This window comes from Drosophila mauritiana, chromosome 3R (assembly GCF_004382145.1).
Source record: "Drosophila mauritiana strain mau12 chromosome 3R, ASM438214v1, whole genome shotgun sequence".
Taxonomy (NCBI): domain Eukaryota; kingdom Metazoa; phylum Arthropoda; class Insecta; order Diptera; family Drosophilidae; genus Drosophila; species Drosophila mauritiana.
This window is the reverse complement of record NC_046670.1, coordinates 2,668,391-2,689,598: the sequence shown is the minus strand read 5'-3', so window position 1 is coordinate 2,689,598 and position 21,208 is coordinate 2,668,391. Positions and strand designations below refer to the sequence as shown.

Below are 21,208 nucleotides of genomic sequence, written 5' to 3'. Positions count from 1 at the left end.
GACCAATACCCGTATATTTTCGGCTTAGAGCCCTGGTACTATACGAATAACTTTATTTGCGGGAAAGGGAGAAACATTACTAGACCTCGCTTGCGGGACAACATTGATAACCAGCTATGATAGATAATAGTATTAGACACCCATATGGAAACGATGTATGTAGGTATGGTCGTGTATGCTCGCGTTATCAGCGAGTTACCTTAGTGGAATAGAAGGTTGCCCTTCTTGGCGGCTATGGGCAAGCGGTCGCCCTGGAGGAACGGATTCATGACCGCGTCGTCCAGGCGAGGATCGGGCATCACAGGGTATCCGGCCTTTTTGACCAGGCTGTTAACGTTGTTCAGGCTGTTCTCCTGGCCCATCTGCATGATGTACTGCTCCACGGCGGAGTTCAGGTCACCCTTCTCGGCACCGACATCGGCACTATCCTGTTCCGAGCAGTCGAACATATGCTCGTTGTCGCAGGTGCAGTCCTGAGCGGCCTGGAACTCCCGGCTGAAGATGGCCGTGTTTTCGAAGTCCACAATGCAGCTGCCGCCTTGGGTCTCCATGTCGTAGCCCTCGGGGCAGGGATTAGGAGGGTTGCAGTAGGCAGGCAGGCCGGCGTCGTTCTTCACTATGGTGGGATACCGGTTGGGACCCTCTCCCATTCCGCCGGAGATGAACTGGTGACCCCACAGCGAGCTGTGCTGCAGGAACTCGTGGTCCCGCAGCGAAGGGTGGGAGGCAGCTCCCGATGCCGAGCCCGATTGCAGGATGCAGTCGCTTCCGCCGTCACACAGCCTCGCGTACTCCGACCGGGAGACCAGGTCCACGTTGTCCTTGGAGCCAGCGGCTGCCTCGTTGCCCACGTCGTAGTAGCCCACCTGCATGTCGTTGTCCATGCGATTGAGCAGATCCGTCAGCAAGGCATCGGCAAAAATATCCTTGGAGCTATAGGACTGCACCTGGTAGCCACTCGAGGCGACCACGAGCATCGCCACCATCATGTGCACACCTGGAAAAACATGGGCTATTCTCATACCTCAACCACCTATAACTATTACTTCAGCAGACTTACTTTGCGAACGGAACATATTGCGCGATTCTAAGCGATTTCAACCGTCCACGTCGAAGTTTGGTAAGGTATTGATTTTTCGGCGGCAGCTGCTCCGATTCCGTGTATATACCAACGTGTCGTAGGGCTCTGTGCTTCGTGCGACGGCTACCAGTTGAATTTGCAAAATATACGCAGATCCAACCGAAGCTGCCTTATGGCAGCCACAGCTGAAAGGACGCATGCGCCGTACTCGAAAGCTCTTTTATGTTGGAGCAGTCCTTTGGGGGCCGAGAATTAGATTAGCGCCAAACTGCTGGAGCTGAGTTCTTCAGACCTCTTTAAGCATTAGTATAAAATGCAGGCAGAAAATAAGGAAATTTATTCGCTTAGAAAACTTTTTTTCTTGTATTGTAAAGCAGAACGGTACTGCTACTTGGTAACATGATTTAAATTGCCATTCCCTCCTTAATTTAAAAGTATGAACTATAATAAATAAATTGAAAGTAAAACAGAAGGAATTTTATTTTCAATCAATTAAAAATTCACTTATAAAAAAATAACATTGAACCGACACTCTATTGACGAATATTGTGGTGGCGAGGTAGTAAACTAAACTACTCAATTATTATTTACTTATTTTGACCTTAACATTTACTTATAAGAACGGGTGGTAATAACTCAGGATTGGGTTGCCAATTCGCTGAAATCGAATTCATCCTGCATATATTTGGCAAGGCGCTTGTGCGGTGCTGTTTTTGTATGAGCCACCAGACCGCGGCGAGTTGTAAAATCCATGTTGCAAGGCTCACACCTTAACGAAAAAATACGATATTAAGATATAAGATTGCGCAAGCTGACAAGCTTACCTGAACATCCGCGTTTGCTTCGAGTGTGTCGAACAGTGGTTCTGCAATTCGGAAACGCTGCTGAAGTTCATTCCGCATTCTAGGCATGGATAAGGTCGTTCGTTCTTATGGGCTCTGAAATGAAATTGGAAGTTGCATATAGTGCTGCGCTAGTATTCGATTCCCAGCCTCCTTACTTGTCGTGCCGAAACTTAGCGCCCAGAGATGCGAAAACCTCGTGACAGATGGCGCACTGGAACCTGCGGTTTATTAAGTGAGCCTGGGTGCGATGCTGCTTCAGAAGCGCCTTCTTTTTGAAAGTCTGTGGGCACTCAGGGCAAGGGAAGAACTGGTTCATATCCCGCCGGTTCTGGTGCCCATTTAAATGCTCGGTGTACAGAAACGCATCGTGGAACAGGGTTCCACACTCGTCGCAGATAAAGAAGTTACTGCGCCTCTTGGCGGCCCGCTCCATCTCCTGCTCCTGTAGATCCTCCTGGTGCGCCGCTTCTGCTGCTGCCTCTGCTGCCGCCATAACAGCGGCAGCGGGGTCGTCATCCGGCTCGATTTCCTCTAGGTCTTGGGGTTCCTCTTTCGATTCTTGATAACACACGTACTGCTCGTTATCGTCGTGCGTCTCCAACTGATCCGCATCGATCAGTTGCTCGTCCAGCGGCTCTGGACTAAGCTCAACGTGATCAGTGCTCTGATCACTGGGCTTCTTTATGATATCCAGCAGGTACTTTTGCGAGAAGATACACCGCTCGCGGAACTTCGCAGCCAGGTCCAGCTCGGAGAAGCAGCGCTCGCAAACGATCTCCGGCAGCCCCTGGTTCCTTGTCAGCTGAAAAAATTTAAGTTAACAAATGTTAGCGCGGTCGGCAGCTGACATAACCACCTACCTCCACTCCCGTGATTAGCTTCAGTTGACCCAGATATCTTCCCCGCATGTACATGAATATGTTCCGATCCCGCTGGTTGCCCATGATTTTGTTGGCGCAAATGCGGCAAATGCCGTCGAGTTTCATTGTTTATCAAGTTAATGTGTTTACTTTTAGAATAAAACGCAGCGACGGAAAGTGTTACCAGATGCTGAACAGCTTTTTACCGTCATGTTATCGACCACCCCTGACTAGAAAGGCGACAGAGCTTAATCGATTTGTTATCGGGCAATCCGGGCAATACATTTGTATAGCGAAAAAAAATTGTTTATTCATTGAGCTACTTGATTTTATTAATAGTTAAAACGATACAATTTAAGTTAATTTCGGTTAGAAGCTTGTAACCTCAAAAAGATTCCCTTTTTAAGCAAACCCAACTCGAATTATAATGTTTAAAGCCATTTAAAACCTTTCTATGGGTCTCATGTTTATATTGCATGTCTCAATGAAAAAAGAACAGCGTATAAAATAATAGTATATAAAAGTATATCTAAGTTAGCATAAACTTTATAGGTTTTAAAGGTTAAAGGTCTAACGACACACAATGGATACAAAAAAAAAACAAAATCAAAATGAATTCTAAATATATAACTTTCTTAAAGTGTTTGATTTGCAAGAGTATGTAGTTTTCGCTTGCCCTTAGAATATCATTTTCTTGACACCTAAAAATATAATGTTGCTTAACACAATTTTTGAATTTCCATTTTTAGTTTTGCTAGAGAATTTAAAATGTTATGTGGCTAAATATCGGAGCCATTGAAAATAAAAAATTAAATTTGATGCCCAACAATACCATTGTAAACCAACATAACCATAGGACATAGCCAGTGATATAAAATTTAAGTTAGTTTAGTTTTGTAAACAACGCTATCTATTATAATAACTAATTAGTTAAATTGTGAGATTTGTTTCATTTGTCGACTAACGATATTTTTGGGGGTTGAACATGGGCGAAAATAGCGAATAACGAGCTAATCAATCGAAAGATTTCACATCCCTAGTTGCGCGCCTTAATTTTTTGTGATATTTGCAAACGTTTCGAAGATATTTGCAGTTCGCAAATTACTCAAATAATCCGTGAAGGTCCTGTGCGGGTAACCAAGACATTGAGCATGTCCAGCGAAGCGAGTGTGGCTTCCAAATGGACGCGTCCAGATGACGTGGGTATGGACTCGGAGGAGCACCTGCCCGCCACTGATGTTGTTTCGTTTTCCAGTTCATCAAACTGCAGCGGCTCAAGCAGAAGAAGAACAAATTGGCAGCCCGCGTGAGCAACAACAACAATAGGCGGATAGGACTCCAAGTGGATGAGACGGATAAGAGCAAGCTACTGGAGGCTAAGCTCGCCCAGAAGCGAAAGAATCCGTTTGCAAAGTGAGTTCCCCTCTTTCTCGTTCTCCCCAACATTCAATTACTAACTCCCTGCCTCAGATCCACAGATGATGCCAAGAAACTGCGCGTTGATCCGCATCTGGCGGACCTCGAACCAGTGGTCACAGCCTCCTCGTGCTTTGTGCGGGAAACGCCCACGCGCCCGCCGCCTGCCAAGTTCGTGCTCCAGAAGTACGACCCCCAGGCCTTTGCCAAGCTCTTCCAGCAGCCCCAAATAACCGCTGAGGACGAGGACGACGCGGAGTTGGCCGCCCGGCAGAAGCACACCGCCCACCTACCTGTGGACTGGTCCCTAAAGACACGAGCCCGTTTCTTCTGTCCCACGGAACTGCCTGCCATCCAACTGAAGACCTCGCAGCTGGCCAGCGGACTTACCAGCTTCGTGCGCTGCATGGACCCGCAGCGGACGGAGAGCACGCTGGATATCTCGGACGCCACGCGGTTCAACCAATGCAACTACTACTGGCAGCACCCGCACCTGCCCTGGCTGACTCTCTACCCGCGCACCGCCAAGGAGAACGTGGGCGTTGTGGTGGGTGAGCGGGAGCGCAAGGCCCTGGCGGAGGAGTGGGACTTCAGCTTCCGGGGCCTATTTCAGCTGCTGCGTGCCCGCCAGTGCCCGTACTTCTACCTGTGTGCCAACACCTTTACGGTGCTGTTCCGAGCTGCCGGAGTGGGCGGTCGGGCGGAGAGTCACGCTTTGGTCACGCCCTCGACTCGGGGAATGCGGCAGGCTCTGCGACAGGAGGGGATCGAGTTCAGCATGCCTCTTAAGAGCGAGGGCAGTGGAAACGCACACGATAGCAGTTTTACCGAGGAGAGCACTACCAGCTCCTTGGGTCCAGAAGCGGGGGAAGATGCTCCTCCGCCGGCACAGGAAGATGAGGACGACGACGATGACTGGCTGGAGAGCTTGGGCGTGGATGAGCGCGAGCTGCGACGTATCCAGTCCTCCCATGCCAGGAAGCAACAAGCTGCCGAAATGCGAGAGGACTTTAGCGACAACTCCCTGCTGCTGGTCGATGGCGTGGAGTGCCAGGGATTCTTTAGCTATCTGCTAAATGCCAAGAGTGCCATCAGCACAGTGGGCCGCCTGGCCGGAGTGCCTCCCACTCTGCTGTCGCCAGTGGCCTTCCCCAAGGCCACCATGCAGCACTTGGTACCGCGGTCCAAGAAAGTGCGCCTGGATGGCGTCGACTACTTTAGCATAGACATTAAGGGCCTAATCCTACCTACATTCCTGCCCAGCGTGGCGGAGCTGCTGTCCGAGACGCGCCAGATGTTCAGCTCCACGCTGGCCAGCAGCATCAATACGCTGGCCTTTAGCAAAGCCACACAAAAGCTGCTCGAGACTCCGGAGATGCCACAATCAGATGCGGAAGGAGAAGATGCCGCCGGGCAGGTCTTTGGCGAGCAGAATCTTTCGGAGTGTGGTCTGCTGCCGGGAGTAGTTGGCTCCATCTGCCGCACGGGTCAACATGCCGTGGGTCTCCTGGAGCGCGTTTGCTATCAAAGGGATGAGGGATATGCTTGGAGCTAGACACCAAGTGTTCCTCACACAAGAGCAGCTTTGTTTTCCTAATCTGTACGTCTGTTATGTGAAATAAAATATTGTACTAGAATAGCGTTTATAGCAAAACCGTGGTGTCATTGTTTTTTCGTACCAAACGCATGGTAGCAAGTATCTGTCTACTTAAGATTATCCATAGTTAATGCAAAGGGATTGCTTACAAGACAACTATCGTGTAGCAATTCGCTTCCACTTCGTCATTACATTAATTCCCCGGGAATTGAGCAGCCACATGGATTGTGCTTAATCTTAGACGGTATGTTTTATTATTGATAAAGGGGTTGAGTACTAGCTAGTTGTCCACCATGATGAGCTCGTCTATGCTCCAGTCCTCGTAGGAGTGATCCGGCAGGTATCGGCGGATGATGATGGGGATTTTCTTTTGCTTCAGCTCCTTCATGGCAATCTGCAGGGGATCCGTTTCCCCGTCCAGCTCCACCATGATGGGTGCGCACATGGCGATCTGGAGCGCTCGTGTGCCCAGAACTCTGGCGCGCTCGTATTTCGTCATGTACTTGGTGGTGATGCGCTTAGACTTGGGCACACCTCCGCCGCCTGCACCACCGGGGGCTATGATCTCGATATTGTCCGCTTCCTCCTCCTGGTTAATGTCCTCGTCCACGTCCTCGTCGACGTCGTCGAAGTCATCGCCGCCAACGCTGCAATTGTTGAGTAGGTGGTTAATGGGTACAGCTATCGATTGTGTTACGCCTGCACTTACTCATCGTTGTCGAAGTCCGCATCATCCATCACTGTTTTTCTATTGTTTTAATCCAAATAAAATAATAAAATGCGGCGTGTTTTGCACGCGTCGACTTCTTCTTCTTTCACACTGCTGCATGCGGTTTCCAACACTGAAGCACAGTGCGCAGAACTGCCAGTGCCTCTCAAACTTTCAGGCTTGCATTTCTGCCAAATGGAAAAGTGATTACTTATCGAATAGCGGTTAGTGGCGCGAGTATTTAAAATTTGAAGAATTCGTATAATGCTTAGACTATTTGAATATTTGAAATTGGAAGTATATAAAGTTTAAAATAGTAATCAAATGAAACACTTACCTATTGGTTACCCATCATCTAAACGGACACTTAACGTAATCGAATTCAGTATTTTCTTAATGAAAAAGGGAATATAAGTCGCCTGCTCTCGGATAACTTGGAAAATGCAAACCTTGTAATCCCGGATGAGTTCTGGGATGATATGGACGCTGGAATGATGCGGGTGGTAGGCGAATTCTGGGCGAAGATGCCGCGGGACAACCAGCTGGATTAGGTTCGTACGAAGGGTGGTATGCCGGAGGGTGTTGGGCTCGCGGAGGACAATATCCAGATTGAGCTGGTGGATGTCGATTTCCGGGCGGACTGCTTGGAGCTGGATATCCCGGCTCGTAGTCGTAGTCGACGCAGGTGCGAATGGAGACGTTTCTTCGTCTGCCAGCGGGGCCTCGATGGATGGCTTCCCTGTCGAAGCGATTCAGATCGAAGTTGGCTAGAGGATCCACTTCCTGCTGACGCGTGCTTCGGGGAGGATACGGATAGTAGGGATCCTGGGGATCCTGGCAGTTCTCATTTATCGCGTGAACGGCGGGCTGTAAGGATCGCGAGGAGTCGCTGTATGGAATCTCAGAATGTGGGTCCGGCTGCAGCAGAATTGGCTCTTCCAAAGCCACTTTCCGATCCTCGCCCAACATGACGGGGTATGGATCCGAATGGTACAGCCGTGTCCTCCGCGCGGCTGGTCCGCCATGCCCGTTTCCTGGGCAGTTGGTACAGCATCTCTGCGGCTTGATCCCGGAGGGGCCGCAAACCCTTTGCCTTGCGGGCTCCGGGGCTAAGGCACAGCAGCATCGCTGGCGGATCTTAGTGGACGGAGGCGGACTACGGCTTATCGGCGCTGGAGGAGTGCAGCAGCACCGGGTTTGCGCAGCCACGCCCTTTGGAGGCCGCTGTGAGCGAATCACGAAGCAGTGCCGACTGCGATTCCGCTCCGCACTCCGCTGGCAGTTGCAGATGTCCTGCACGGAGATGTGCTGCGCAGGCCTCCGACCCACCTGGTAGGCACTCGGACTGTTCCCTGTCCGGAAGGAGACGCTGACGTATTAAACGGACACATTACCACCTGTTTTACTTTACCCATTAGCGGTCACATTGGCTTTATTGGCCCAGAAATCAGGGGAAAACTGGAAATTTGGCTAACCAGAAATTTGGGAGTACTGTCATGTCATGTTGTGAGCGGTGTAATATGTGTAGCTTGCTCTGTAGCGCCTGCTGGGATCCCAACGTTCTCCCGTGGCACGACATCCAGATCACTGAATGACGCACTTCTTCTGCTTCTTCTGCGATCGGCAGTGGCCGCAGGAGTTCGGGTTCTGGCTCTGGTTGCCTTGGTGCGGGCGATAGGGCTGCGGTCCTCTGGGCAAGTTCTGGCCACAGGTCACGTTGGCGTAGGTGGGCTGGGCCATCGCCTGCTGCTGCTGTTGGTTGGGAGGCGGGGCCACCGGCGGTGCGCAGTGGCACTCCGTCTTGACGGGCTTCTCGCGACAGGTGCAGCGGGTCTCCAGGGCAGGCGGCTGCTCCCGCGGACCCCGACTGCACGTGATGTGGTCCGCCTGAACGGATGGCGGAGGTGGCCGGCTGCGGTTCTGAGTGCACGTGCACTCCACGGTGGGTGCTCCCCGACTCTGGTAGAGGCTGCATGCTGCTGGATCGCCCGGCGGCTGCGTCGAGTTGACCTGGCAACCGCCTGCTCCCTGGCCCCGCGGACCCGGATAGGGACAGCTGTCCGGCTGCTGCTGTGGCTGGTGGGCGTAGGAGGGGGGTGGCCGGTGGGGCGGTTGCTGGGGGGGCGGGGCTCCGCCGCTGGTGCCGCATGGACAGTTGTTGCACTTGCCACACGGAGACGCTGGCGGCGGAAGGATTAGCGCGCTGTGGTTGGCGGTCTACAGTCCATTTGATACTCACACATTTTCCGAAAGTTGGGGTTTAGGTGTAATTGTCCCTACAGGCTGTCCTACAAGCTGGTAAATCCAAAATGACAATTCCGGGTCGAGATCTCTAATCGGGTTTTGTATACCCCGCGTTCTTTGCATTCATTTAAGCTTTAAAAAATTGGTATGACCAAATATACCTATAAATTAAAAATTTGAAAACAATTCTAGAAACGCGGTATGTATACTTTAAATCATTGGTAATTATGTTTAAAGGGGGTCAATAGCACTCAGATTATTTATTAACATATATACTCCACTGGTTTAGTTAAGCCCAATTAATGTTTAAATTTCTGCAGTTTAAATTGGAATTAACAACAAAAAGGAAAAGTATAAAATAATAAAAACAGAAAACTGAAATCATGGGAACGCTTTGGTCGAGTGCCCGAACTATTGCATATCCTAACTTTTGCCTACTTTTCATATAATTAAATGTAGCTTACACTCTTCGAGTAACGAAAATATCAAAAGCAGAAACGATATAACAATTACTTCGAAAATCGGACTTTAACAAAAGTGAGAAAAAAACTGATTATAAAATAATTCTTAACATTTTAAGTTTCCTTTCTCCTTTTTTAGGTTGACATATACGGACTTTAAAAGTTTGGTGGATAGACAGTCCGTAATAGCTCTTCCACTAAGGTAGGTCCTAATGGATGTGGAATGTGCGTTTGAAGCCACAATGTGTGGCCGAGGACTTCATTTGGACATGGATGACTGTTGGGAAAGAGCAAACATGGATGACTGTTGGGAAAGAGCAAATTTTTAGATATTCCTTTATTTGCGCGGTTTTTTCTGTATTACGCGCACAGTTATTTTTAGGTGAAGATGCCGGTTATCTTAATGCAGCCCTGGTAGTCGCCGGATTTGAGAATACCCCAAACCAAACTATGTGGTATTTTAATCAATTCGGGTGGTCTGCCCGTAATTTCCACAGTTATCAGTGCGGTCACACTGGCGAGCGGACGTACACTTCGCTTCGATTTGTCCGCCTGTGTTTTTTGTAACGGCCACGGAAGTGCATTTCTGGTGTTCTCGTAAATTCTTTGTGCTCCATCGAAAAGGGGGTGGAAAGTGTGGCTAAAACGGGAAACCGGGAGACGCCGAAACGCCATTAGCTCCAATTGCACGTCGCCGATTTTCCAATTGTGTGTGTGCATGTGTTTGTGTGCAAGCGAAAAAGTGCAAGTGTGCGAAACTGCAATGCACATCCGTATCGAGTTTTCTTGATTTCCCCATAAAAAGACGGAAAAACAGTGCAACGGCTTCGAAAGTGCAGCCGTGTTTGTATGGATAAACGGACCTACCTGGCCACCAGGTGAGTTCCCCAACCAGACCGACCAGTTTACGCCGGCACTCCAATTGGAAGAACGAGAATATGGACGAGAATAGGGTCGAGAATAAGTAGGTGCACGAGCACCCAAGTTGGAATTAAACGTAGAACTCAAGCCAGACGCACATACCCCCACACTCACGCACACACCCTTACGCCTGTATACACATGTTCTTGTCAACAGCTGAGTTGTTGCTGCTCCACAGCTGTATTGCGTTGCGATAACGGCACCCGGAGTATGGAAATGACAGCTGTCCCTGTCTGCCTGGTGCTATCCTCTTCTGGCGCACTGCGGGTAGAGCAAACAAACCGGGATCATTCTTTGTATGTGTGCACTGTTATTGTTTTGGGGGTGCAAAGTATCGATGTCGATGCTGCGATACTTATTACTTATTACTTGGGAATAAAATTTCTACTTCTATGGGCTAAATTGGATTTCAGGGACCTTTATTAATGATAATTTAATGATCTAAGCATAGATTGCAAGTAAATAGCAACTCAAATAAGTATCCACTTTGTATTCATTTTTACTCATATACTAATAGTTTATTTTAACATAACAAAAGGATTTAAACGCGATTCCAAACAATTCGTTCTGGAAATTGGCTGAAAACCTATTCGTGTACCTCTTTCTTTTGATCTGAGCAGACCATCTGCGCTATAGCACTGAATAATGACTCCTCACGTGTCAAAGGGAACTCGCCCCACGTTATTTATAATATTTTGTAGCTCTGCTTTTGCTATTTCGGCTGTGAGCTGCGTGCACCGTCGAAAAGGTCAGACGTGGGCTGATGTATGACAACGATAAAGCGGGTCAAGATTGAATAAAGCCCAAAAGGGTGAATCGAGGTAAATAGTGTGGGGTTGACGATGCCAATAATGGCAGTAGTACTGGAGTTATAGATTGACGTATTTGTTTGTTTGTTTGTATGTCGTACTGATATCTATACCGAGAACACTTCCCTTTTCCTTTCCCTGCCAACCGAACTCTTATGCCTGGTTATCAATTTACCCGCTCGAATTTAGTACACATTTCCGCTATGTGTGTGTTTTTTCACTCTCCACATCGACCTACATGTACTAGAATTTTTTGCTTTGTTAAATAATTACTGCTGTCATGTGCTTCTTAGATATTCGAGTGAGTCAACGAGCTCAAAGTTAAATGAAATCGGACACAGCTCTATTAGTTCTGTTTAAGGTACAGGCATTTAAATGATAAACCACTTGGTCTATAGATAATCGAAAGTATTGATTAGGCCTTCAGAGCTCTGATATACATACGTAAAATCCGGCCCACTAACTCCCACGTTTCAAGTTAACCGAAACTTGATGTCATCAATCTTATCGATCGTATAATTGTATAGCATATACTAAATAAACGTTTGCATCTGTAGTGCTGCCCAGTTTTGTACAACGTGTCATGAGGCGGGTACAAATTGGCGAGATATAGCCCTAGTCTATACATTCACATAGGGTACTAAAGCACTCGATTGTTATTGTTTGAGTTGCCGATAAGCCAGTGCAGATTAGAGGGCGAAAAACGAGAGGTTTTCACGAAATAAGTACAAAATACAAATCGTTGACCATTTAGCACTCATTTAGGATGACACTTTGTTCCAACAGATCGCTTTCGTGCTTGCAGCAATTAGCAGCATGCAAGCAGTTGAGGCTAATCATAATGAATCACTAACACAAAAGGGCTTGTTTTAATTAATCAACATTTATTATTCCATTACAGCCCAGGGGAAATTGTTTCGATTTCCCCGTGTTCCGCTTTTTTTAGCACCATTTGTACCGATTTGTACCTCAATTTGGTACTATAATATGTACATATTTTATTAAATTTATAAATCAACGCATTGCCCGAGGTGCCCCATGTTTCTGTCTGCTTCTCTGTTCTCGGTTGAGTGGCATTTGAGTTCATCAGATTTGTTTTATGAATGATTTGCTCTCACAAGTGGGAGATGAGTATTTGTTTACTTTAAATATATATGTGGGTATTTTGTTGTAGATTTGTTTCTAATTTATGAAGAACATGCATGTGTTATTCCATCGAGAGTGTAGAATTAAAAGTTAATTGCATTCTGGCATTCAAAAGGGGAAAGTATGCCAATAAGCAAGTTCTATAAATGGTGTGAGGAATGGTGTGAATGTAAGCCAAAGTCTACCTCATGAATTAATGATCTAGATATATAAATAAAATTTGGTACTATATAAATCTAAAATTTCAAAGTTCAACACAGTATAATGCTGCAAGCAAATTAATTGTCAAGCGAAGGCAGCCAAAAAGAAACGAAAGAAAAGAAATAAAACTATTATTACCATTACGGCTAATTGCAGTTATATTCAATGCCAAGGCTAATATACTTCTAAAGCCAAGTTTTCTGTTTTTGCAATACCAATCTTAGGTACCTGCCCAAAATTATTAAACAAACAATGTGGCTAGCCATACTTAGCATAGCTAACTCAAAAGCGGTTCTCCTCCGTCAATGTCAAGATTCAAAGCTAGGAAATGCGACTTTGGCCAGCCTGCAGCTCGGGTGCAAATGTGGGCAAGGTCCGAGGTGGCTTGTTTTAATGCCAGATTATGGCCAACAGCCGGTTATTGCAGTCTGGCCAAGATCTCTCGAGCGATTCAAGGCGAAGGTCGCCGGCTGCACGCAACTCGACCGGGCAGAACCCGTTTTCCAAGTGCCACGGAATCGACTACAGCTTCCCGGTCCGCTTTTTATTTTTTTGAGTCCGATTCTGAGACCGATTTTGCGTGCTCTGGGTGCCGTCGGTGATCGTCGTTGACCTTGGGGCGATTCGTTGCTCATACGCCGCGTGAGACGGGCTTTGTTGGCTTGTTGGTGCGAGTTCTGCTTTCGGGCACTGAAATGCGTGCGACTCTCTAATTAGCAACAACACAGTCTGCCTCGCTAGTCAGCTAACTAAAGAGTAATTTGCATAAGTTAGTCATTTTTGAAGGTGTTTTTGGCGCTGTTCTCCGCTGTTGTGAAATATAGAGAGATTCATTTGTTCAAGAACTCTGCTCGGAGATGTTTATCCCATTGTTTAGAGATGTTTGTACTGAATTCTCTGGAGCTTGCTGGCTTTCTTTCGCTTTGGCCAAGTTCAAAGCAATTGTTCATTGTTAGTAAATGAGGTGCCGTAAAGTTTACGATCGGAACGTGAATTGAGTTCAGAACCAGTTTGGTTCTGGCTAAGTGCGCCATGATTCACACTGCAGTTGTTGAGTACTTTAAGAAGTATTTTATAACTTTTGCTTCTGCCACGTTCATCTCGATCTTTGTTTATTTAAAACTGACGAACGCTTTTCACTGCCCAAAGCCTCCAAAACTGCAATAAAGAGTTCATTGAACTCATTTTGGCTGCTATCTACTGCATTGTACTTTTGGTTTTCCCCTCCCATTGAGTGGCATACAATTTAAACCAGTTTCTTACACTTGCGCATTTTCCTGGTTGCTCAGTTCAGCGAGCTATGAACACGAATCGCGCAATGTACATACGTATAAAATGTATAGCTATAATTTCTGAACATGTGCAATTATCTGCCATTGAACACCCACCAACAAAGGCAAATAGAACCCTTTGAGAAGTATTTCAAAACCTATTTTGCAAGGGGAATTGACCGCGATTTAATTGAGGTTCATAAACGATTTATTTTTGGTAGAAGCCAATCCCTAAAATGTTTTTCGTTATATTAATTTATGATTGCAACACTTGTTCATTGGAGTCTTATCGGAATTACTGGCATTTTAATTACCAGCGATTATTTTTTATCGGTTTATGAATCATAAGCGAACTTATCATTTAAAATACTTTAAGCTTATGCTAAAAAAATATGTGTGCAGTGAGTTTGTTGCGATATTTTGCCAGCTGGTTTATGATACATTTGCACAATTGGCTTTGCTATTATACTTTTACTAATGGCCAAATCAATTATTCATCATTATCCTAAAAATGAGTCGTTATCTCGTAGTTACAGTGTTATTTTATTGCCTTTTGATAACTTTATGGTCAGTGAACCATAAACTCATAGAATGAACCTTTTATTTTTTTAATTTTCTGTGTTTTCCTTCAAAAATATTCACGAGTCTATGCTAATGACAAAAACCATCAGATGCGGAGGACCGTGGCAGAGGTTTGAAAATGACTCCGTGCAGTTGATTGAGTCTGTCACAGTCCCCTCTGCGTTTTCCGTTCAATTTTCATCATCGACACCTCTCCGTAAGTAATTAAGAGTTGAAGGGCCCACCTCTACGTGAACTGCTAAAGCCACAAAGACCGAACATCAAAGGGAAAGAGAATGGAGCGTCGTAACTCTGATTTATTGTGAGGAGTAACTACCGACCCCCAACTCCACTGCCTCCTCCACTCATTTTGTTACTGCGATTTTAAGTACAGTCAGGCTTGCTTAAACCAAATCTGTCAGTATAGTACTTCTTCAAGTTGAACTTACCAAACACAAAGAAGTGAAGAAGTCGTCTTTGATCATGTGTGCCATAATATGAAAGCTACTTTAAATCGAGACTATCTTCTTTGTTATAATTTTGCACCCCTTTTACTAAGGGTATAGTTTCTTGTTGAGTTTGTGCTGATGAAGTTTCACTGCATATCTAACTGAAACCTGTTTTCTTCTCTTAGTACCGACAAAGCGTACGCCATAGCGGGAGACGGAGACGAGGGCCAGTCAAGATGACGCAGACCAAGCAGCCAGCAGGGCGGTCGTCCACCTCGGCCGGGGATTTTGTGGCCCCCGTCAGCTCCACGAGTGCCTCCAAGTTCACGCCCTGCTCCGCCTCCGCCCACGATGTCCTGCTGAACAACTTCCAGCTAAAGAAGAAGAGCTACAGGGTGCTGCTACACGGGCAGCAGTTGGTGTGGGAGCGTCTGCAAAAGCTCAAGCATTCGCCCCAAGGAAACGAGGCCAAGGCACCGTTGCCGCCGGACTCGCCCGCTCAACCGGGCGGAATCTGCTCTTATGGGCCACAAAGCCACGTGCTCCACTTGGACGACGTGGTTAGCATAAGGAGCGGGGACACCAAGGCGAGCTCCCTCAAACCGCCTTCGCCGCCAGGCTCGGAACGCAGTTCCGGATGCAATGGCGATGCTGCGCCAGGGAAGCCAACCAGTCAGTACCTGACCATCAACTATGCCATGAGGCTGAGCAAGTCCCAAACGGATTGCAATCGGTGGGAGCTAAGGAGACTCACCTTCTTCAACTCGGATCCCTACATAGTGAGGCAGTGGGACCAGGAGCTGCAAATCCGTCTGCATAGCTCCTCCCCCACACGGATGCGAGTGCGCCGCCTTTTGGTCTTTATAAACCCCTATGGAGGTCGCAAGGCGGGAGCTCAGACCTATGAGCGCCATGTGAGACCTATTTTCCAGCTCGCCGGCGTGGACGCCACGTGCATCACGACTCAGAGGGCAAACCAAGTGAAGGACATACTTCTGAGCCATGATCTGGGAGTATACGATGCGGTTTGCTGCGTCGGAGGCGATGGCACCGTAGCAGAGGTCATCAACGGACTGATATTCCGGCAAATGCGGGAGCTGGGACTCGACGAACAGCGGCCACCATACATTCCGAGGCCGGCTCTGCCAGTGGGCGTGATTCCCGCCGGCAGCACCGACACCATAGCCTATAGTATGCACGGCACGGCGGATGTGAAGACAGCGGCCATCCATGTGATTCTGGGCCAGCATCGGGGCCTGGATGTGTGCAGTGTGAGCAATGGCCAGTCCCTGCTCAGATTCTGTGCCAGTGTCCTGAGCTACGGGTACCTGGGCGATGTGGCAGCCCAGAGCGAGAACTACCGCTGGATGGGCCCGCGCCGGTACGAGTACAGTGGCGTCAAGGCCTTCCTGAATAATCGCGGCTATGACGCCGAACTGAGAATGCTGGAAGAGCCCGATCTTCTACTGACCACGCCGCTGGAGGACGTTCCGCAGAGTCCGGACAGCGTGTGCTCGCTGGGAGAGTCAGTGCCATCCGTCTGCTATGCCAATTGCCAGCGCTGCAGCTTCGCTAGCAGCATACAGGAGCAGCGATCTTCATTGTTCATCCAAGAGGAATCCAGAGAGGCGGAGCGCAGTCAGCAGGTGGAAACGGAGGACTCTCATCTAGCCGCCAGTGAAGTTGCACTGCTGAGGCCGCGTCCGCGTCCAGGCAATCTTCGATTGCCCACTGGCTCCATTTCATCAATGAGGAACCTCGGCAACGATCAGTGGAAGGTTGTGCGGGGCAATTTCTTTATGATCTGCGGCGCGAACATCACCTGCGCCTGCGCCAGGAGTCCCAACGGCATCTCCCGTTACAGTCACCTGGGTGATGGTTGCCTGGATCTGATTCTCGTGAAAAAGACCTCACTGCTCAACAACGTGCGATTTCTGCTCAATACGGCGGGCAGAAGCGGTGATATTGTGAGTACTAACTACTACAACTATTCAACTTTCACATCAAAAAGAAAATTTCCTTTATAAGAGCCGTCCATTTCCTTTGACGTCCACCAAGTTAGGATCGTAGAAAACAAATAAGTATTTAAAAAACATTTTCCCATTGCAGCGCAATTTGCCGTTTGTAGAGGTATATCGCACAAGGGAATTCCGGTTCAGAACATTTTCTGCCAGCGAGGAGGACTACAGCCTGGCAGGGTCTTGTCAGCCGATTACACCGCCTGAAGAAATGGCCGCCCACTCCTCCTCGACCGAGTTTTCCAGCTGGAACTGTGATGGAGAGGTGGTGACCGACCTGGACATAACCATGCGGTGAGTTAGTTGTACCCTTATCTCCAATAAATCGCCTATTAAACGTTCCGTGTCTTGCAGATCGCATTGTCAGCTCATCGAGGTCTTCATGCGGGGTCCCCATTCCTACAGCAAGCCCCTCAAGGGCGGCACCACGCCCACAACCCCAGCTAGCTCTAGCGACAATGTTTACTGCTGCTGCAAGGACTAGAAGCTTTAACCCCATAGAATTAGCATCAATCGTTGGCCGTGACATGTAGCTCTTAGTTTTGCGTAGGGTATCCTTATTCGTATATGTATCGTGTTAAAGAGCGGGTCTCCCCGTCATTGTTTTTAGCATAGCTCAACAAAGAAACTGATATTATCGACTGTATTATGGCATCTGAAAGATGCGGCAGCAACCGAAACATTCCCCTCGGATGCATTATGCACATACCTATATATTTACAAATTGTGTACTGGTATACTGGCAATAAAAATGTGTTTATATGTATTCAAATTTTAATTCCATATTATTAATTTATAATAATAATAGTTATTATATTATGATCAAAAACAACTTTAATCCGGAACATGTGCGTTGTCTCCACCAATATGAATACAAACAGAAATTACTTGGCCTTTGAGGTATCAGCAAGAGAACCTTATTCCGCATAAAAAGCTATGGGAAATCGCCATGCGAAGGGAAATTAAGATATTGGATTCCTAGATTGACCAGGATCATTTCCAAGCGGCAGTTTCATTTATTTCTCTCGATTCTCATTGAACGCTTTAAAATAAAGTAAAGCAAATGCTCATTATATGTTAACTGAACATATGTTTAGTTTCAAGGAGTTGTAAATACCGTAGAAGCAACGGATAAACATGAGTCTTAATCCTAATTGAGTGAAAAGTTCTTAAATTTCTTTCTCATCTTTTTTTATACAATAGCAATTGATTTGTATTAGCAAACGAGGATTATAAAGACAAAGTTAAAAAAATATTCAGCGCAGGTAGCGTCGTTTTTATTGTTTTATATTTCGGTTAATATCAACATCTAATAAAACGTTAAAAAGTAATCAATTAAAGTTCAAATTAATTTCATTCGGAAGGTGTGACCAAACTAACAGTGTATTCATCTTTGGTATGTCTGGTATTTTTAGGTACCGTAGGCCGACATTGGTATTGCCGCCCGCTCACAGTCTGTCCACACTGCGCTGACTCTTGATATTATTTGTGCCCGTCATTCTCCGGCAGCGACAAACATTTCAAAGTTTCGCACTATTCCAGTCTCCGAATAAATTACCATGTTGAACAACTACAACAGCCTGGCACAGCCCATGTGGCAGAACGGACCCGCTCCCGGCGCGTTCTACAACTTCACGGGCGGACAGACGCCGGTCCAGCAGCTGCCGCGCGAGCTGACCACAGTGGGACCCTATGGAACCAAGCACAGCACGTAGGAACTGGGAATATGTTGTAGATGTACCACTTGTTTATACACCTTTTCCTATTTCGCAGTGCCTCCAGCACCACGGGCACCTCCGTGCTGGGCATTCGCTACGATTCAGGCGTGATGCTCGCCGCCGACACCCTGGTGTCCTACGGATCCATGGCACGCTACCAGAACATTGAGCGCGTTTTCAAGATAAACAAGAACATCCTGCTCGGCGGCAGCGGCGACTTCGCTGACATCCAGTCCATTAAGCGCAACATCGACCAGAAGATGATCGAGGACCAGTGCTGCGACGACAACATTGAGATGAAGCCCAAGTCCTTGGCTAGTTGGATGACCCGTGTGCTCTACAACCGTCGTTCGCGCATGAACCCCCTCTACATTGACGTTGTTGTCGGCGGCGTGGACAACGAGGGAACTCCGTACCTGGCCAATGTGGATCTTCGTGGACGCTCCTACGAGGACTACGTGGTGGCCACTGGTTTTGCACGCCATCTGGCCATTCCGCTGGTCCGTGAGAAGAAGCCCAAGGACAGGGACTTTACCGCCGTAGAAGCCTCCGAACTGGTAAGTAACTTCGAACTCTGAGGTGGACTATTTATTATTTAACTACCATTTCTCTTATATTGTAGATCCGCACATGCATGGAGGTGCTTTACTACCGCGATACTCGTAACATTTCCCAATACACTGTGGGCGTATGCAGCGTCAACGGATGCGGCGTGGAGGGGCCCTTCCAGGTTAACGAAAACTGGACATTCGCCGAAACCATTAAGGGATACTGAGCCTCCGATTCTGAATGAACTTAGTTTAGGTCTAGCTCGGCGGTTTTGCATTGAAAAACCACTTCTCTAAGGATATGTGGTTACATGATTTATTAAAAATAAATGTGTCTGAAAATAATACGTATAAAGTTCTGGTAATTATATGCAAAGGGCGATGGTGTGATAAAAACTACATTGGAGTCAATCTTTCGTCTTGTGGCTGCGTATCTGTTCCGAAAGAACCAAAAATAGGCATCAAACTAAAGCCGAGAGGAGTTTGTCTACCTTGGACTCACTTTTACGGTCTTACGTTCCTTATTTTTCCAAATTAAACCCTCAATTTATTTTATTTCAGTGGATTTGTTGGTTCATTCCTCCCGCTATTTACCTTATTAATTAAAATACAAGCACACATGCCAAAAATATTTTGGTTACATAATTTAATTAACATAAAATCTGGCTAAATATACAGATAATAAATTTGATCCAAAGGGGAATTTCGCAAAGGATAACTGCTTGGAATACGTGTCTTAAGTCGCCCATGCTCCTTCTACTCTCCGCCAGCTGCAAACCGACCCCCTTGTTAGTTTAGCATGGTGTGCCTGTCGTAGATGTGGCGTCGCTGCTCGCGCACCTGCCGCTTCCACTTGTCCTGCTGGTGGCCCACACGATTGAGGACATTGGCTCTGGCACTGAGCTCCTGGTTGTTGACGGCTGGCAGGGGCGGCGTTGGTTCGTCCTGGTTAAAAAGGGGTGGAGAAATTTGGAATTAGTCTAGGTGATCCAAGGTCTGGCTGCGTTAGTTAGTGTCTTAATGAAGTGTGGGTTATAAAGTTAACAAAATCTAAAACGCAAAATGAAACAAAGGGGGTTGTGGAAATTAAAATCTATTCAAAAGAGTGGTGCTTCTTTATTGCCAACTAGTTGAGCCGCATCGGCATCAACATCGTCATCTTCATCATCTTCGCCTTGGGCTGTAACTAGGAGGCTATACTGAATGCCCTTGTATCTAGAAAGCTTGTTATGTACATCTTCGTTGGTGTGCTCCTGGTAGTTCGCCTTCACTCGCTTGTTCAGCAACGGGTCCAGGCACATCAGGAAGAGCATGTATATCACTAAAATGGAGATGATCCAAATCACAATAATGACCACGACCTGGATAGAGAAGAGAGCTGGTTAAGTACGGACGGCTTTTGCACACTCGAATGGGCCCACCTTTATCAGCGTCGTATTTCTCGCCACATGGGAGCACTTGCACTCGGCGCAGATGGGCAGCTCCTTGCCATTGCCATCCAAGCGGGGCAGCAGGGCACCGGCACAGACGCTGAAATGGTAACGTGCAGCAGGTTGTTAAGAACTCCATCTTAATAAAAGAACAACTGAAGTGTAGCTCAATGATAGGAATCAGGATGCCTTATACATTTATCATTGCTTCAGCTGATTCTTATGAAACCTTCGAAAACAACGTAAATTATTCAGGTAAAGTGCAGTGCCACTTTTAAAACTGCTCAAATGGACTAGGCTTTAAGTTTCCAGATTTGGTTACTACATCCGACAACTTCCGCTAGTGCACTGCCACTTACCACTCGGTTGTGCTGCTGGAATTGGAAGAACTTTTGCCTGGCGCTGCGGACACAGGCTGGCCGATGACCTTTGCCGGAGGGGCCGCATTGGGAGCTGGAACTTGCTTGGCTGGTGGAGCTGCAGCCGCTGGAGCTGCAGGTGCAGCCACTGGAGCAGGTTGAGCATTGCTGTTGTTGTTGCTGTTGGTGCCGATCGCTGGCAATGTCTGCGCCGCAGTCTCAGCCTTTGTTGATTGTTGGGGGGAATGCGAGCGGATTAGTGGGGCAGTCATGAGATGTGGCTAATTTGGCTTCTTACCCATGTCACGCCAACCAAATAACATATCGCCAGAAGCACCGCGTAGACGAACAGGCGCTTGTGTGCCATTAATTTTTCTTTAATTTCAATTTTCCTAAGTTTTCTTGCGTTTTATTGGAGAAAATTTCCTTGCAATTTCGCAGAGTGACCGCACTTGACTGGTGCACAGAAAATACTAACAAACTATCGTTCACCGAACTAGTTCCTTTTAGTGCACTTAATTTTAAGGCTAATATTAAAAAACATATTTAATAAATTTCATGATA

General features: G+C 47.2%; 9 protein-coding genes across 10 annotated transcripts; 3 read left to right on the top strand and 6 right to left on the bottom strand.

Moving 5' to 3' along the window:
• Window positions 1-12: 12 nt before the first annotated feature.
• On the bottom strand, window positions 13-1,209 carry LOC117142254 (neuroendocrine protein 7B2). Its single transcript, XM_033306113.1, has 2 exons — window positions 1,061-1,209; window positions 13-997 (listed from the first exon to the last, which is right to left on the bottom strand). Exons 1-2 carry the CDS (start codon window positions 1,074-1,076, stop codon window positions 201-203), a joined length of 813 nt encoding a protein of 270 aa, XP_033162004.1. The 5' UTR covers window positions 1,077-1,209; the 3' UTR covers window positions 13-200.
• Window positions 1,210-1,576: 367 nt separating this feature from the next.
• Window positions 1,577-2,987, bottom strand: LOC117145129 (transcription factor Ouib). Its single transcript, XM_033310650.1, has 4 exons — window positions 2,787-2,987; window positions 2,082-2,728; window positions 1,906-2,019; window positions 1,577-1,850 (listed from the first exon to the last, which is right to left on the bottom strand). Exons 1-4 carry the CDS (start codon window positions 2,910-2,912, stop codon window positions 1,718-1,720), a joined length of 1,020 nt encoding a protein of 339 aa, XP_033166541.1. The 5' UTR covers window positions 2,913-2,987; the 3' UTR covers window positions 1,577-1,717.
• Window positions 2,988-3,796: 809 nt separating this feature from the next.
• On the top strand, window positions 3,797-5,856 carry LOC117144272 (protein downstream neighbor of son homolog). Of its 2 annotated transcripts, none has more exons than XM_033309375.1 (3): window positions 3,797-3,989; window positions 4,042-4,199; window positions 4,257-5,856. In XM_033309375.1, the coding sequence occupies exons 1-3, from the start codon at window positions 3,981-3,983 to the stop codon at window positions 5,755-5,757; spliced, it is 1,668 nt and encodes a 555-aa protein (XP_033165266.1). In that variant the 5' UTR covers window positions 3,797-3,980; the 3' UTR covers window positions 5,758-5,856. The 2 variants fall into 2 exon arrangements, with proteins under 2 accessions (XP_033165266.1, XP_033165264.1); XM_033309373.1 differs by having other exon boundaries at window positions 3,799-3,985.
• Window positions 5,857-6,024: 168 nt separating this feature from the next.
• Window positions 6,025-6,636, bottom strand: LOC117144275 (DNA-directed RNA polymerases I, II, and III subunit RPABC2). The gene is made up of 2 exons (XM_033309378.1): window positions 6,509-6,636; window positions 6,025-6,446 (listed from the first exon to the last, which is right to left on the bottom strand). The coding sequence occupies exons 1-2, from the start codon at window positions 6,535-6,537 to the stop codon at window positions 6,080-6,082; spliced, it is 396 nt and encodes a 131-aa protein (XP_033165269.1). The 5' UTR covers window positions 6,538-6,636; the 3' UTR covers window positions 6,025-6,079.
• LOC117144273 lies at window positions 6,605-8,005 on the bottom strand. Its single transcript, XM_033309376.1, has 4 exons — window positions 7,920-8,005; window positions 6,958-7,860; window positions 6,846-6,900; window positions 6,605-6,696 (listed from the first exon to the last, which is right to left on the bottom strand). Exons 1-3 carry the CDS (start codon window positions 7,921-7,923, stop codon window positions 6,860-6,862), a joined length of 948 nt encoding a protein of 315 aa, XP_033165267.1. The 5' UTR covers window positions 7,924-8,005; the 3' UTR covers window positions 6,605-6,696; window positions 6,846-6,859.
• Window positions 7,923-8,897, bottom strand: LOC117144274 (basic salivary proline-rich protein 2). Its single transcript, XM_033309377.1, has 2 exons — window positions 8,748-8,897; window positions 7,923-8,688 (listed from the first exon to the last, which is right to left on the bottom strand). The coding sequence occupies exons 1-2, from the start codon at window positions 8,749-8,751 to the stop codon at window positions 8,093-8,095; spliced, it is 600 nt and encodes a 199-aa protein (XP_033165268.1). The 5' UTR covers window positions 8,752-8,897; the 3' UTR covers window positions 7,923-8,092.
• An 809-nt stretch (window positions 8,898-9,706) lies between these two features.
• Window positions 9,707-17,367, top strand: LOC117143944 (ceramide kinase). The gene is made up of 4 exons (XM_033308878.1): window positions 9,707-10,091; window positions 14,757-16,538; window positions 16,681-16,883; window positions 16,944-17,367. The coding sequence occupies exons 2-4, from the start codon at window positions 14,808-14,810 to the stop codon at window positions 17,071-17,073; spliced, it is 2,064 nt and encodes a 687-aa protein (XP_033164769.1). The 5' UTR covers window positions 9,707-10,091; window positions 14,757-14,807; the 3' UTR covers window positions 17,074-17,367.
• A 678-nt stretch (window positions 17,368-18,045) lies between these two features.
• On the top strand, window positions 18,046-19,202 carry LOC117145021 (proteasome subunit beta type-4). The gene is made up of 3 exons (XM_033310515.1): window positions 18,046-18,300; window positions 18,363-18,864; window positions 18,930-19,202. The coding sequence occupies exons 1-3, from the start codon at window positions 18,149-18,151 to the stop codon at window positions 19,080-19,082; spliced, it is 807 nt and encodes a 268-aa protein (XP_033166406.1). The 5' UTR covers window positions 18,046-18,148; the 3' UTR covers window positions 19,083-19,202.
• Window positions 19,203-19,484: 282 nt separating this feature from the next.
• Window positions 19,485-21,112, bottom strand: LOC117145072 (uncharacterized protein CG1161). The gene is made up of 5 exons (XM_033310588.1): window positions 20,943-21,112; window positions 20,645-20,868; window positions 20,277-20,385; window positions 20,091-20,216; window positions 19,485-19,800 (listed from the first exon to the last, which is right to left on the bottom strand). Exons 1-5 carry the CDS (start codon window positions 21,009-21,011, stop codon window positions 19,645-19,647), a joined length of 684 nt encoding a protein of 227 aa, XP_033166479.1. The 5' UTR covers window positions 21,012-21,112; the 3' UTR covers window positions 19,485-19,644.
• Window positions 21,113-21,208: the final 96 nt, after the last annotated feature.

Coding starts and splice junctions, on each gene's coding strand:
- LOC117145129 (XM_033310650.1), bottom strand. CDS start 2,912: ATGAAACTCGACGGCATTTGCCGCATTTGCGCCAACAAAATCATGGGC. Junction 2,020..2,081: donor GCTAAGTTTCGGCACGACAA/GTAAGGAGGCTG, acceptor ATTTCATTTCAG/AGCCCATAAGAACGAACGAC. Junction 1,851..1,905: donor AAGCAAACGCGGATGTTCAG/GTAAGCTTGTCA, acceptor TTTTTCGTTAAG/GTGTGAGCCTTGCAACATGG.
- LOC117144272 (XM_033309373.1), top strand. CDS start 3,938: ATGTCCAGCGAAGCGAGTGTGGCTTCCAAATGGACGCGTCCAGATGAC. Junction 3,986..4,041: donor AATGGACGCGTCCAGATGAC/GTGGGTATGGAC, acceptor TTCGTTTTCCAG/TTCATCAAACTGCAGCGGCT. Junction 4,200..4,256: donor CGAAAGAATCCGTTTGCAAA/GTGAGTTCCCCT, acceptor TCCCTGCCTCAG/ATCCACAGATGATGCCAAGA.
- LOC117144275 (XM_033309378.1), bottom strand. CDS start 6,537: ATGGATGATGCGGACTTCGACAACGATGA. Junction 6,447..6,508: donor GCGGACTTCGACAACGATGA/GTAAGTGCAGGC, acceptor CAACAATTGCAG/CGTTGGCGGCGATGACTTCG.
- LOC117144273 (XM_033309376.1), bottom strand. Junction 6,901..6,957: donor AACTCATCCGGGATTACAAG/GTTTGCATTTTC, acceptor TTTTTCATTAAG/AAAATACTGAATTCGATTAC.
- LOC117143944 (XM_033308878.1), top strand. CDS start 14,808: ATGACGCAGACCAAGCAGCCAGCAGGGCGGTCGTCCACCTCGGCCGGG. Junction 16,539..16,680: donor CGGGCAGAAGCGGTGATATT/GTGAGTACTAAC, acceptor TTCCCATTGCAG/CGCAATTTGCCGTTTGTAGA. Junction 16,884..16,943: donor GACCTGGACATAACCATGCG/GTGAGTTAGTTG, acceptor CGTGTCTTGCAG/ATCGCATTGTCAGCTCATCG.
- LOC117145021 (XM_033310515.1), top strand. CDS start 18,149: ATGTTGAACAACTACAACAGCCTGGCACAGCCCATGTGGCAGAACGGA. Junction 18,301..18,362: donor TATGGAACCAAGCACAGCAC/GTAGGAACTGGG, acceptor CCTATTTCGCAG/TGCCTCCAGCACCACGGGCA. Junction 18,865..18,929: donor CCGTAGAAGCCTCCGAACTG/GTAAGTAACTTC, acceptor CTTATATTGTAG/ATCCGCACATGCATGGAGGT.
- LOC117145072 (XM_033310588.1), bottom strand. CDS start 21,011: ATGGCACACAAGCGCCTGTTCGTCTACGCGGTGCTTCTGGCGATATGT. Junction 20,217..20,276: donor GAAATACGACGCTGATAAAG/GTGGGCCCATTC, acceptor TTCTCTATCCAG/GTCGTGGTCATTATTGTGAT. Junction 19,801..20,090: donor AGGAGCACACCAACGAAGAT/GTACATAACAAG, acceptor CTTTTTAACCAG/GACGAACCAACGCCGCCCCT.